The 14,061-nt window shown below is 28.0% G+C and overlaps 3 protein-coding genes across 5 annotated transcripts in view; all 3 read left to right on the forward strand.

Annotated features, from left to right (window-relative positions):
- The first annotated feature begins 1,625 nt into the window (after nt 1–1,625).
- On the forward strand, nt 1,626–5,619 carry LOC127066087 (GATA zinc finger domain-containing protein 14-like). Its single transcript, XM_050999373.1, has 2 exons — nt 1,626–2,990; nt 3,139–5,619. The coding sequence occupies exons 1-2, from the start codon at nt 2,936–2,938 to the stop codon at nt 4,932–4,934; spliced, it is 1,851 nt and encodes a 616-aa protein (XP_050855330.1). The 5' UTR covers nt 1,626–2,935; the 3' UTR covers nt 4,935–5,619.
- Nucleotides 5,620–5,890: 271 nt separating this feature from the next.
- LOC127066096 (small VCP/p97-interacting protein) lies at nt 5,891–7,765 on the forward strand. The gene is made up of 3 exons (XM_050999390.1): nt 5,891–6,110; nt 6,421–6,588; nt 6,731–7,765. The coding sequence occupies exons 1-3, from the start codon at nt 6,045–6,047 to the stop codon at nt 6,743–6,745; spliced, it is 249 nt and encodes an 82-aa protein (XP_050855347.1). The 5' UTR covers nt 5,891–6,044; the 3' UTR covers nt 6,746–7,765.
- Nucleotides 7,766–8,661: 896 nt separating this feature from the next.
- Nucleotides 8,662–14,061, forward strand: part of LOC127066080 (IQ motif and SEC7 domain-containing protein 1) — a 109,147-nt gene continuing 103,747 nt past the window's right edge. For 2 of the 3 annotated variants that reach the window (XM_050999358.1, XM_050999360.1), the window contains exon 1: nt 8,662–9,594. In XM_050999358.1, coding sequence (XP_050855315.1) covers nt 9,317–9,594 — 278 coding nt within the window. In that variant the 5' untranslated portion in view covers nt 8,662–9,316. The remainder of the gene's footprint in view (nt 9,595–14,061) is intronic. The other variant, XM_050999354.1, reaches the window with a different exon arrangement.

Genomic DNA, 14,061 nt, shown 5'->3' on the forward strand with positions numbered 1-14,061 from the left:
ACTGATATTATTATATTTTTTATAATTTAATAAGTAAGAAAGTATCTTATATGTAAACGATTTAATATATACATCGAATACTCGATGTAACTGCATACTTCGCGTTAGTATAAACGTAATTATATAAGATATATGTAATCTATCGATTAAACATAGGTCTGGTCTTGTTAAGGACATGATTATGGCGGTATACAAAATTGTGTATGCATTTTGTAATACGATACAAGGTGTAGTATACTTTTTTTTTTTCCTTTTCATCGCGACTTATATTAATTTTTAATTATTGTGAAATATTCACAATTCTTTTTTTTCGTAACGTGTCTTGAATAATTTACAATATGCATTTGTAATTGTATGCAATAAATTGATAATTTAGTATGGAATTTTTTTTCTTCATAGATATATATATTTTTTTCTTTTTTTTTTTTTCTTTAATAAACGCCATTCATAATAAATTTTGTATTTCTGTGTAAAAGTAAAACATATTTTCTAATGCATCGAGAAATCGAAATGTTCTATGTTTTTTGACATTTTAATGTTTGCTTTTTTATATTTCAGCATTACAATCTGTGGCTAAAAGTATATATTATAAGATTTTATTTATATTATATTTATTGAATTACCAAAAGTGAGAATATTTGGCCATGGATTGTACATACAGTTTCATTTTTCCCACACATGCCCTTTTATATAGTTTTCTGTTACAGAGAGATTTATTTTGAAGTTTTAAGGTGAAATATCGCAAGATATTCCTCTATCAATGGGTATGAACGGCAATCTCAAAAAAAGATATTTCAAGGTTTTTAATATTGTTATATATGACATAAAAATAAGTTAATAAAAAATATAAAAATATAAAATTGATTTATTTTTCAGATTCACCATATTCTATAGTCAACAATAATAATGGGAATCAATAACAACATATTTAAATACTGAGGACTTGACTGACTTAAATTGGAATTATAAAAAATGAAGAATAACAGAGGATGAATTGTTTAGAACAATTTTTTTATTTATTTGAAATATTAGAGGAATTTTTAATTAATCCATTCATATTTGATTTCTGTTTCAGGAAATTTCTACATTGGCAAGATTCGATTTCATTCTTTCTAAACCATGCTCTCGTTATTGCGTTGTTGTTTTCTTATGTGAATGAGAGAGTGTGTATGTGTGTGTGAAATATTTTATATATGTTTAATTGGAAGCTATGTATTATTTTCAGGAAGTAATAACGTTACAAATTTCTTATGTTCACAGATGATCGCTGATTTATTTAATGTATAAAATTTGCATATTATTTAGGTTGCATCTTGTTTAATTACACATAAGATGTTTTATGTTCACAGATGGCAACTGAGTTATATGAAATCCACATCTTATTTTGACTGCTTCTTATATATATTATTTTGATTGCTCCTTGTTTAATTATAAGATGGTTCAGATGTTTTATGTTCACAGGTAGCTGTGCTGTTTACATCATCCGAAGAAATTATATGTATACATATATAATATATAAAGTAAAAAATAGATATCTTTATAATATTATGTGCTCTCATTATCAAATAATATGTGATAAAATATGTAATCTTTATATGGTGTATATAGGTCGTGTACATCGGAATTACTGCATTTTATTTTCAGTTTCAACATGATGTGGATCAAGATATGGACGTCTGCATTTATTTAGGAATAGAGTTTCATAAAATGTGCTCTATTCCTTCGCGTTTATCGGGTAGGTAGGTCGATATACGAATACATAAATTTTCATCTAATCTCAATTGACTAGAAAAAAATTTGTGATTCGTTTCGCGATTTATTTTGCTTTTTCCAAATTATTATAATTATTATTGTTGTAAAATATTTGGCATTAGTAAGTAGAGTCTTAGCTCGTGGGTCTCCGTATGCAGCAACCTCCAAGTGGTGAGACCTGGAAATCGATATTACTTGCAATACATAAAAAATGTAAGTAATGTAAGTACTGTCGAGCTAATGGCTGCATTTAAATTCAATCAAAATTTATTACGTCTTACGATGATTGTTTCTATCTTTCCATATTGTTCATTTATCGTGTCAATGAAGATATAAATAGATCGTTTTATTATTTAATGCATTCATTATTCTATTTGTTTTGGAATTAAATACAAGCAGATATGCAATATAATATTTTTTTATCGATATGTATAATGAAATTATATATAATATATATGTATTTCCTTTTGCAGTATTCTAGGCGCAATGTATCTATACGACAAGCGCCAATAAGATCGATATGTAAAAATCTACTTTACCATCACTTAATAATTAGGAATTTTTTTATCGCTACCGATAAGTACATTCCTGTTTTACCATTCTATCGTCAATAACTATATTCCTGTTTTATCTTTTCATATTATCCATTTTTTGTATTCTCATTCGTGTTATCAATGAAGATATAAATAATTTCATTATTTAATGCATTCATTATTATATCTGTTTTAAAATCATATACATAAATTTAGAAATAAAATGCGTACTCTGTGATAATAGCTATCCAGCGTGTACATAACTATAAAAATTTTATTATTACCGAATATCTTAACGTTACGTTTTAAATTTTATGGATAAATGTGTGAGTGTTACGAAAAGTCAATATTCGATTGAGATTGGTTAATTTACTTGTACTTTCGTCTTACATACGTATGTAGTTCGTGTAAAATGCGAATGAGCATTCACCTGTAGAAGCTTTTACATCGATACGATGTATCGAGAGAAGAGATAAGGTTTTTCTAACGCGCTTTTAGTTCATTTTTTCTCCGCATTCGTCGCTAAAGTTGCACATGTCTCTAGGGATATTGGTTCACAGCTTTAACTGTTGCTATGATAAACGATTCAATTTGAATTAAATTCGATGCTGTAAACGGTTGAATGCTGACATTTTATTGTCTACTTAATAATGGCTTTACGTCGACGTCGAAGAGATGATTTCACCCATTCTTTGAATAATTTTCGTAAGTCGATATATTTTAAAAGTTAACGCTATAAATATTTTAGATAAATAATCATTTTAATTCGAATAACATGTAGAGATTTCCTGATATAGATCAGACTACGATTATATTCAATTGTAATGTAATAACTTCATCTATCATTTTTCAGAATCACATAATTCATTAAAACCAATTGTCAGAAAAAAATGCGACATTAATTTATCTGAAGATACAAGTATTGGGAATAATGAATTTACGATACAAAACGACAAGGAGAATTATTCACCAATATCTCGAAACAAAAGAAGCGATAAATCATACAAAAAATTTGATAATGTACTGTTTGTACTGGATAGCAAATTAAATCCAACAGAAGCCAGTTTAACGAAACAAGAAATCTATAAGCGGCTTTCTGAAAAGTATGTTTCTTCGCCACAACAATTTACTGAAAGATTAATAACTATTATAGAAGAGTCTATTATAAACAGTACCATTAATGCGAGCAATAACTCTCTTATTAATTTTAATAAAATAAGTAAAGAGTTGAATAAAATGTCTAATAATATAGAAAATGAATCAATGCCAGAAAAAATGCTTTCTTCGACAATAAATATATCGCCAAGTAGAGAAATATCAAAAATTGCAAATTCTACTAATTCTATTAACTCTACTCAAATTACAAATGATAAGTATTCTTCAGAAGTACAATCATTATTATCCATACATCCAGATTCTTACAAAATGAAAACACCAAGTCCAGTTAACACAGGCAAGAAAGTATATCGTAAGACACCAATAAATATTTTTAAATCAAAAAACAAGAAATTATGTGATGTATCTGTTATACCATCTATTTCATCCGATTCATCATTTGAGTATCTAGAAGCTCAATGTGAAAGATTATTTCCTAATGAAAAAAAAAATCTTGTATCCGTGCCTACCGTGCCAGATAGTAGTTTGTTAAGTATGGATCATGTTTTTACAATTTGTGAACAACAGATGGCTTCGTTAAACAGTACAGATGATATAAAAATTCGAAAGAAAAATGAAAGTTCAGTTCAAGAATCGAAACAAAGATCGAAGAATTCGGATTGTTCTTATCTACATTCAATACCAGAGAATTTTGTTTACAAAGATGAAGATAAAAGTAAGAATTTGAAAAAAGTATCTTATAAAAGATGTAAAAGAGAGTTAGATTCTGAATACTTGAATTGTGCGGATGATTTAAATAAAAGTCTTTTATCAGAAATCGTCATAAAACGACGTAGATGTCTAGATACAGCAAAGAAAATGATGGAAATTAATTCGGAGTGTAATATAATGAAAGAACAAAAAAAATCAAAACCGTATTGTAAATCGATATTAGATATTAATTCAAATAAACCACAAGATAACAATAATCAGTTTATGAAGGTATTAATGTCTTGCGAGGATTATCATAATTATTTGGATGATCAATTAACAATATTAGATGCATCTTTAATTAACTCTACGTTTAATTCAACTATAAATAAATCTAATAAAAGTAATATTAATATTAATGCGATCACAAGTAAGAAGAAAGCATCTCCAACGTCATTATCCAGTTCTTCTTCTTCTTCTATGTCATATAATGAAAATTATGAAAAAGTTTTAGCGAGATGGAATATTCATGAAAATAATGAAAAAAAATCTGAGACAGTTGTGAAGAATAACAATAAGTCTCACTTTTTTACAACACCTGGGAAAATGTTAACAAAAGAAAAACGCACACGAAAAATGTATTTCTCAGATTTATGTACAGGAAGAAAACAAATATCACCATTGAAACCTTCAATGAATCGTAATTCAAATTACAATACTAAGTTATCGTCGGGACGTATGTATAAAAATGAAAATCTCAAGTCCAAAAAAGCATCATCTCTAAGAAGATTATCCAAGCAAAATGTCACATCTATAACTAAAAATAAAGAAAACAAAAAGTGAATTAATAACAGGGTAGTTAGATTTATAAGCGTCTAATATAAATTTGGATATATTAATACATTTTTTCTCAATAATCTTGTCAATTCGTCAAAAGATATTATGTTGGTAATTATATTGTAGAATTACACTTGCTAATAACGAACATAATAAAAAGTGTATAATTAAGTTCATTTAACAAAGAATGTCTTTACTATTTGTTAAGGTGATTCATAAAAGTTTAAAGACAACATTGGCAGCGTTTTTATAACAACGATGATCTATTCTAATAATTTTTGTTGATCACATATATATGATATTAAAAAATAGTTTAGTAAATAAAATATAAAAATTGTTATATTATGATAGTATAATACAATAATATTAACATTAAGCTTTTACGTTTTATAAATTGTACGTAATATCAATAGTTTAATTTTATGTTTGTAAATAGAATGTAATTTCATAGTTACTTCAAATTAGTTTAAATGATTAGTTGCTAGATGGTGCTTGAAGTGCAAATAATTAATTGAATACAATCATTCCAAACGCAAACTCAAACTTGAAAAAATTAAATACTTCTAGTAATATACACACCTTTATAGACATTTAATATAACTATTTCAGAAACGTATATATACAAAATCATTCTGTTTGTAGATACGTCAATGTATCATTCGTATGCTTATTAAAAATAACTAATAATAAATTTAGATATATCAAATATCTATAATGTGGATTAATCGAAACTCTTTTTGAATGTCTTTTTATTCCATTTTTAGAAATATAAATTTTTAACTTGATATAAACGTGTATATATTTATATATTTATACGAGAAAAATCCTTTTATAATACAATTTGAATAAAAAATTTTGTTCGTTTAAATTATAAATTTAAAAATGTTAAAAATTACAATTTTTGCCTTAGTTTCAGTTTATTTGGTAATAATTTAATATCTAGAATTTTTTCATTTGAAACGCGCAATAAGTTAACAACCTGCTGAATAAAGTACTGTTGATAGTTGCACGCAATCGATAACCGTATTTGTTGTCTTTTCGTCGTTCTCTATTTTAAATAGAAGTTTATAAAAAGTGCGAGTACTTTCTAATTAATAATTCTTGATTATCTGTAATATGGGGATTTTGTGTGCATCTTGTTGCAAAGTATCATCTTCGTGTGACGACTTAACACCCGATTTGGTAAATATTACTTTCAAAGATTATATATGGAATCTAATATTTATTATTATGATTATATGAATTTATATTCAATTATTTATATCTTCTTAATTAAATATGTTTAATTAATTATGTTTGTATTTTTAAAAAAGTATAATACAAACTAATACAAAACATTTTCATAATTAATTAAAAAAATAACTTGTTGCTATTGACAAGAAGAATTAATGAGTAAACTTTACAGACGTAGAATGGATTTATTAAGGTTTTGATTATGAATTTTTAATACAAATTCATGTTTTTTTTGTTTTTCTTCTTTTTTTTTTTTTAGGAAACAAGACGAAGAAGGCAAATGGAAGCAGCCGAAAAGAGAATAGCAGAACAGGAACAACGAGGTATAAAAGATATTGAGTCGGTTAAAAGGAAACAAAAACGTACTTTGGAACTTCAAAAACTTGAAGAAGAAGCTGGTAATATTAGTGGGCAAGGGAAACTTAAGGTACAATGTATGATTAATGTAATGCAGACAAGGCTTGAAATTTATATATTTTTTATATATTAATATTCTTAATATAAGATTGTAGTTAGAAATTGAAATTATTTTTTATAAGATTTTAATTAAAATGATTGATTTATTACAGTGGCAAGTGAATTGAATCAAGAAAAATGGGTACACAGATAAAGTGCACTTATTTAAAAACGAATGATTTTATATATATTATGTCTTGCATAAATGTGCGAAGACTATTAAGAAAACAGTAAAATGTCTTATTGGCTATACTATATGATATAATATCTTCTAAAGATACTATACATTTAGAATTTCTTTTAGTAAAGTAATGTTTCTTATCTAAAAATACATTTTATTATTTAATACAACAGTTTTTTTTTTGTCATTAGACAACTTGTGGCAAATAAGAAAGATTTTTCTGTATTACAAGTATTTACAACAAATTATATGATACTTATATTGCATATTTTATAGCTTCTGTATCATTATTGAGACTTTTTTTCTATTGTAATATTTTTCAATTAATATTTTATATATATATATACACATACACAGATATACACTTCTTTTTAATCATTGTTGCAGAGTTATTTATTTTCTTATGTAAATGTGCAGAAGAACATACAAACTTGTGCATATTTTTGATTATTATAAGAGTAATTATAGCTGTTTGTTAAATATTAACGCAACAACTGAATGATCCATTATTTGTATTATTAAAGTGCATACTTTCAGTAATTATCCATATCAATAAATATAAAATATAAAATGATTTTTACTAAATGTTTTGATCCGGAGATAAAAGACTAAATTTGCCAATTATTGTTTACAAATAAATTCTATACTACGTAAAAACAAAATTTTTTAACATGGTAATTTATTTCATTATACAATTAAAGTATGTATATAAAGTGCATGGTATTAATATCGCAGGGCGAACCTGTTTAAAATGTTTATTATACGTTATGTTAAATTATATAGAGTATATTTTTGTTATTAACACGTACAGTCTTAGATATAAATTTTCAAGTGATATCAAGTCACGTTTCATATATGTATTTTTTTGAATAGAAATTGTAGATCGTTATGTTATACAAAAGTGTTTATTGTGGTAAAAAGATTATCCTAATTTTTAGTTATGTAATAAATTATATTCATGTAAATATATCTAAGTATGATTTACTATACGATAAAAAATCTTATATTAATAAAATATAAAAAATTGTAATTCAAATTATTTTGAGTTATCAAGTTAGTAATTCATGATGCAGATGGCAGTACCAGTTCTACGTACCATTAGCATTCTACTAACGTACTTTTTAGTTCGTTATACGAGTCCTTCTTATTCGATTCGTCGCGATGTGTAAAAGATAATAATTAACAACAAGGTTTACTGTTCCTTTTAGACGTGATTAACTATCGATTAGTTTTTCCGATTAAACGTAACGGTTAAATAAACTACAATATATTTCTAAGTATTAATCGAAACATAAACAAATATCAAATAATCATTAACAATGTTCAGGTATATTAACAATCAAGAATAGAAATAACAAAACGATAAAAGAGGCTTTAACATAAATAAATTCGTAGACAAGACCATCCCATTAATAAAATAAACGATGGTAAGTTAACAAGAAATTACAATCATTTATTATAAATTTTTAAACTCGAATATATGCCTTTTATTCTTTGATAACAAAAAAAAAAAAAGAAAAAAAAAAGCTAGGAGCCTAGCTACGAATATAAAATCATTCAAATTTGAAATTAGAAAAAGAGAAAAAAGTGAGTGAAATTTTTTTTCGTGCGAATTTAAATTTAAAAAAAAGGAGAAAACCAGTATTTGTACGTTCAAAAAATGGCGCGTAATCGTTATCCCTTTCTCTCTCTTTCTCTCTCTCTCTCTCTCTCTTTCCGTTCTCTCTCTCTCTCGCACGCACGGTAATCTCTATCCAAAGATGGCGCTGCAGTTTAAGCGGCGCGAGCGTCGAAACGGCGCATGCGCGGGAATTACTACGGGTATAGCACGCAGTCGAATGGTGGGGGTTCGAAGAAGGCGGTGCTTAGTACGACTGGAGAACTGGAACGATACGGAATTCGGACCGGACCGGGCCGTGGGACAGTAGACAAGGAGGAGAGTCCCAAGATGGCGAAGCTGGGATGAAACGGTGTCGCATCGTGGGGGCGGTTAGTCGTCGATTTCTCACGGTAGACTGTGCATCCGTTATGCGCGTTATCACCGGCAACTTGCCTTGACTTTCTACGGTCGATCGAGGTTTAGCGATCGAGATTTTCGATGCTGTACAAGTCGTATTATTCGATCGCGATAAAAGGCGCGAGGAAAGAAGAAGTGTCGTATTCATCTTTCTCGTCTTTCGTTCTCTTCTTATTCTTATTCTTATTCCATTTACTTCTTTCATTACATTTTCTCGGTGTTATCGGAAAGAAGAAGAAGAAAGGGAAATCGTGCGCGGGAAGATTGACGCTAAAGTGATTCAATGAAATAATATAAAATTAAATAAAGTAAAGTAAAATAAGATAAAACGAAGTAAAGCAAAAACAGAAAAAAAAAGAAAGAAAGAAACAAACAAACAAACAAACAAGGGAAAGAAAAAGGAAAAGAAATCGGTGAGAAAAAGATATAGAAAACGTTTGAAAGGGGGAATCGCGTGTGTGCCATCATTATCCGTATAAGAGAGAAGGTAAACAAAACGGTATGAGCGCGGTACTGAACAGTGTTGTTGGAGGTGCTGGTGGAGGTGGAGGTGGTGGAGGCACCACCACCGCCGAATCGGCAACCGGTCTACTCGATCCCGACGTTGAGACCATTATCGAAGAAAAGAATCAATTGATCAGCCGGCAATATGCAGAGATCGAAAGACTTCAAAGAGAACTCAGAGAAGTCATCGGCGAACGCGATGCTCTAATCTGCGAGGTATCGAAATTCAAGTTCGAGCGCGAGATGACCGACCTCAAACGTCTTCACGATGATAGGTATGTGTTTTTTATTTTACATATATTATAACAATTATATATTTACATATATGCATTCTTTTTTGTTCACGTTATTATTAACAATGACGTCTTTTCAAAAATCAAAGCAATCGACAGTTATTTCAAACAGCTAACGTACTTGCATATATCTTATCTTATTGCGACATTAAATTAATCTTCTTACGCTTGCAAAGATCAAGGCGCATTCCTATGTAATAGAAAACAATTTTTATATACGAACTTTCTCTTACTACTCGTATTTATGTATGTGTGTATGTATACGAATGTATATGTGTGTACATATATATATGTGTATATGTATATATAGGTATTCATAAGAAGAGACGTTATAAATCAGTATCTCAAATTTCCAACGGTTTTTGGTGTCTCACGTATGAGAGACGAATATCGAGGTTAGGTTTCGTTCGAAATTTCGTTCGGTATTACGTCCCTATGTATAGGTATAATATAACTATAGCTATACCTAGCTTTGTTACCTCGAAGCTGCTCGTCCAATCAAGAGATGACCTTTTCCTTTCCTTTTTTTTCTCTTTTCTCTCTTTTTTTTTTAATTCTTTCCTTGTTAATTACGGCTTCGTAATCATTAAAACCTTTGATCGATATATATATATATATATATATGTACATATATGTATGCATCTATTACACACATACATTAATACATACGAAATATAAATGAATAGATCAAGTATTATTCGTACAGTAAAAATAATAGAAATAGATTTCCATTTTGTTTGTACGAATATTCTTATAACTCGCTCTATATACATATATAATGGATATAAAATTGTTTATAGATTTTAATATGGAAAAAGGAAGTTTGTAGTACTTTATCGTAAGGGGAATACACGGTAGAGGTTACTGTTATATCCGGATAAAGAGTGTCAGTTAATACGAAGGATATATCTACTTCTCTTATGTAAACACCAAGGCACAGTTTGTTGACATACAGGAGGCCATGTAACACGCAGGCAAAAGCCTTCACTTTTCGTTCTTTCGTTTAATCTTTCAAACGATCTCATAAGAGTAGCTTAACCGATGGTTATTATAATCGTGACACGGATTCTGGAATAGAACGTGCAATTGACACCGTATAACACTCGGAAATATTATCCATTGTCTCGAATTCGGTCAAATTTTTCGATATATCGATCGTCTTCTATGTTACGTATATGTACATAGGTATCTATGTATGTACATAGGTATCTATGTATGTACTTAGGTACATAGAAAATACTACATTTTTATTAATTAACTTAACTTCTTATCGAGATATATTTAAACGTTATTGTTATATGATTCTTTTTCTAATTTTTATATTCGACGTACATACGTATTTATATATGTATGTATGTATATATATAGAAGTTATTACGTAAGGCGATTCTTTTAACTCTGATATCACGAATAAGTGATGATTACAACGAGTTAATTTCTTTTTATATGTATATTCTTATTTACGATTTATATATATATATATATGTAATTATTATATGTTTATAATTAATATATATACATATATAAGACATACATTAATACAATTTTATGTACATATATAGATCCTTTATATACATATTTTTATATACGTATGAACGAGACATTCGTTTTCATAGAATTTTATATGCATACATATGTACATATATACGAGAAATACCATAGATAAAATTTATATCGTGTATATATATATATATATATATATATATATATATATATATATAAATTTCAACTGTACTCTCGACGGTTAACGGTTAACATGATAGAATATATTATCACAACCTTGGCTAGTTTCTATCGATATATTATACTTTATCGATATACTAATACGTATCTATCAATAAAATAGAATAAAAAACATCGACAACGAAATTCACGAGTATATACCACCATATTGCTTGTAAACTTTCTAAAGAAAACGAATTATCGAAAATACATAGTAGATTGGCATTATATTGGTGTAGAAAATCGTATCAACACTTTTTGTTCGATCGAATCTTTTTTTTTTTTTTTTTTTTTTAAGCTATTAACAAACTTCGCACTCGATTAATTTTTGCTTCTATTAGGATGGAGAATCTTTTAATCTTTTATCGATGCCCCTTCATCGGTTTTATAGTCTTCGATAAACACAGTTTTTTCGTTTCCATTTACATACGAATTTTTATTATCGGCAAGGACAATAGGTTAAAATGAAATAGTAAATATGTGTGTGTGTATCAATATGAGAGAGAAAGAGAGACAGAGAGAGTATCATATTCTGCACTTTACTTAACGACGAAGACGATGACAACGACGATGATGATAACGAAGAATATAAATTGCGATCTCTTTTTCGTATATATTTATTTACATATTTTTGTTGTTGTTGTTCCTGCAATTTTTTTTCTTTTCCTTATTCTTTTCTTTTTTTTTTTTTAAATTTATTTTTTAATTTTTTTTTTCCCCCAAGACGTGCTTCTAAAATAATTTTATCGAACGACGCGCGTTGATAATGCCTTGAGATATCTGGCGTGACTCATGATAAATTTAACATCATCACGTACCAGATAAATCTATATGTCAATATACATATTTGCGTTTGGTTGATTTTCTACAGAAAATTGAACGCGTTGAATACACGTACATGCATATAATACATACATGGATATGTTTTTGTACGTATGTAACGTGTGTGTGTGGTAAAGTAGATCGAAGTAGTTGAGAGATAGATTGAGAGAAAGAGAGATAGAGCTTTCTCTTTATATATATATATATATATATATATATTGTAGTTGTCTCAATATGGAACATAACGGAAGTGAGAATCTATCTTTGTGATCTATGATCGAAATTCGTCGTAATTTTGACAGAAAGAAAAAAAAAAAAAGAAAATTGTTAACAAGAATAATATTAGAAAAATTTCAAAATAAGTTGAATCATGTCAAAGAAATTTTTGATTAATTTATAGTAATTTATAGAAATATCTAATTAATTTAATAGTATCTTTGGTTTCATTAATTTGCATAGTTATCAAATTGATTTATACATAAGTATGTTGTAGTTATAATGACGTTTGTAATGTTATGAATCGATTCAATGAATATTACGCGTGATGAATACCTATTTTCATCTTAATCGTAATTTTGTAACAAAGTTCTCGTTCAAATCGACTAATTAGGGACTGAAGTGAAAGATAGAAATTTTGGATTTAACTCAATTCGAAGTTAGAATTCGTAGCGGATATCTTTGTCTTAATCTTTGAAACTTTGAAAAACAAGAAATCGTTAAATCGACCAATTAGAAAGTTAGGAAATAGAGAAAGAAATAATGAATGAATCCCTCGATAAATAATATTTAAAAAATATATAGATATTCGAAATATTGTCTACATAGTTGCAATTTTGAAATGAACGAAGTCCACATTATTATGAATCGAGTAATTTAAAAATGAAAAAAAAAAAAGAGAAAAAGAAAAAGGAAAAACTTTTGACGTCAAGCCCAATTTAATTATTGATGGGTCAAAAGTTCTTAAGTAATTTAAAAAATTAATTACTCTTTTTCGAGACTTTTCATTCTAAATTTCTTTCTTTCTTTTTTCTTTTTTCTTCTTTTTTCAGATCGTAAAATTACTAATTGGAGTAAGTTCAAAAAGTTTAGAAAATGAATAATTGATTTTTTAAAAATCATTTGGGAACTTCTTTCTCCCTATCGCCTTGTAAATAACTTTAAAGCATTCCAATTTTTTTTTATGTATGCGCGCGCGCGCGCGTGTGTGTGTAAAGAAAGAAAAAAAAAAGAACTTTTTAAATCAGTTAATTAAAATGGAAAAAAAAAAGAAAAAGGTAGGAATTCAGCACATTTTCTTTTCTTTTTCTTTCTTTCTTTCTTTTTCTTACTCTTACGTAAAAATCAAACGAGATCAATGCGTTACGTGAAGGGTGTATAAAGAGGTTATTTCCTTATATACCCAGGAAGTTCGACAAGTATCCCTTAAAAAGATTTCTCGAATAAAAACACGTGTAACAGGAATCGTTAGATCTCTGTTTAGAAGTCTAATGATGATCGAACAACAAGCATAGTAGAAATGCGTGTAATTTATTAATGAGAATCACTTAAATACAAACGTTTGTTGATGTCTCTCGTTCTCTCTATCTATCTATTTATCTATCTATCTATCTATCTATCTATCTATTTATCTGTCTCTCTTTCTCTCCCTCTTTTTCGATATCGTCTCGATCAGACGACGAAGGTTGATTGTGAGACTCACGTGGGACGTGACTTCGAAAGAAGTTCGAACAAGTTGGCATATCGTACCTTCATCTTTAGTATGAGGAAGAAGTAAACAAGAAAAAAGGAGAGAAAAAAAAAGAAAAAGAAAAGAGAGAGAGAGAGAGAGAGAAAAAAGAGGATAATTTTATGCTCGCGAGCATAGACAGATAGAAAGAAAGAAAGAAAGAAAGAGTTAATGCCGTT

This window comes from Vespula vulgaris, chromosome 9, assembly GCF_905475345.1.
Source record: "Vespula vulgaris chromosome 9, iyVesVulg1.1, whole genome shotgun sequence".
Lineage (NCBI taxonomy): Eukaryota > Metazoa > Arthropoda > Insecta > Hymenoptera > Vespidae > Vespula > Vespula vulgaris.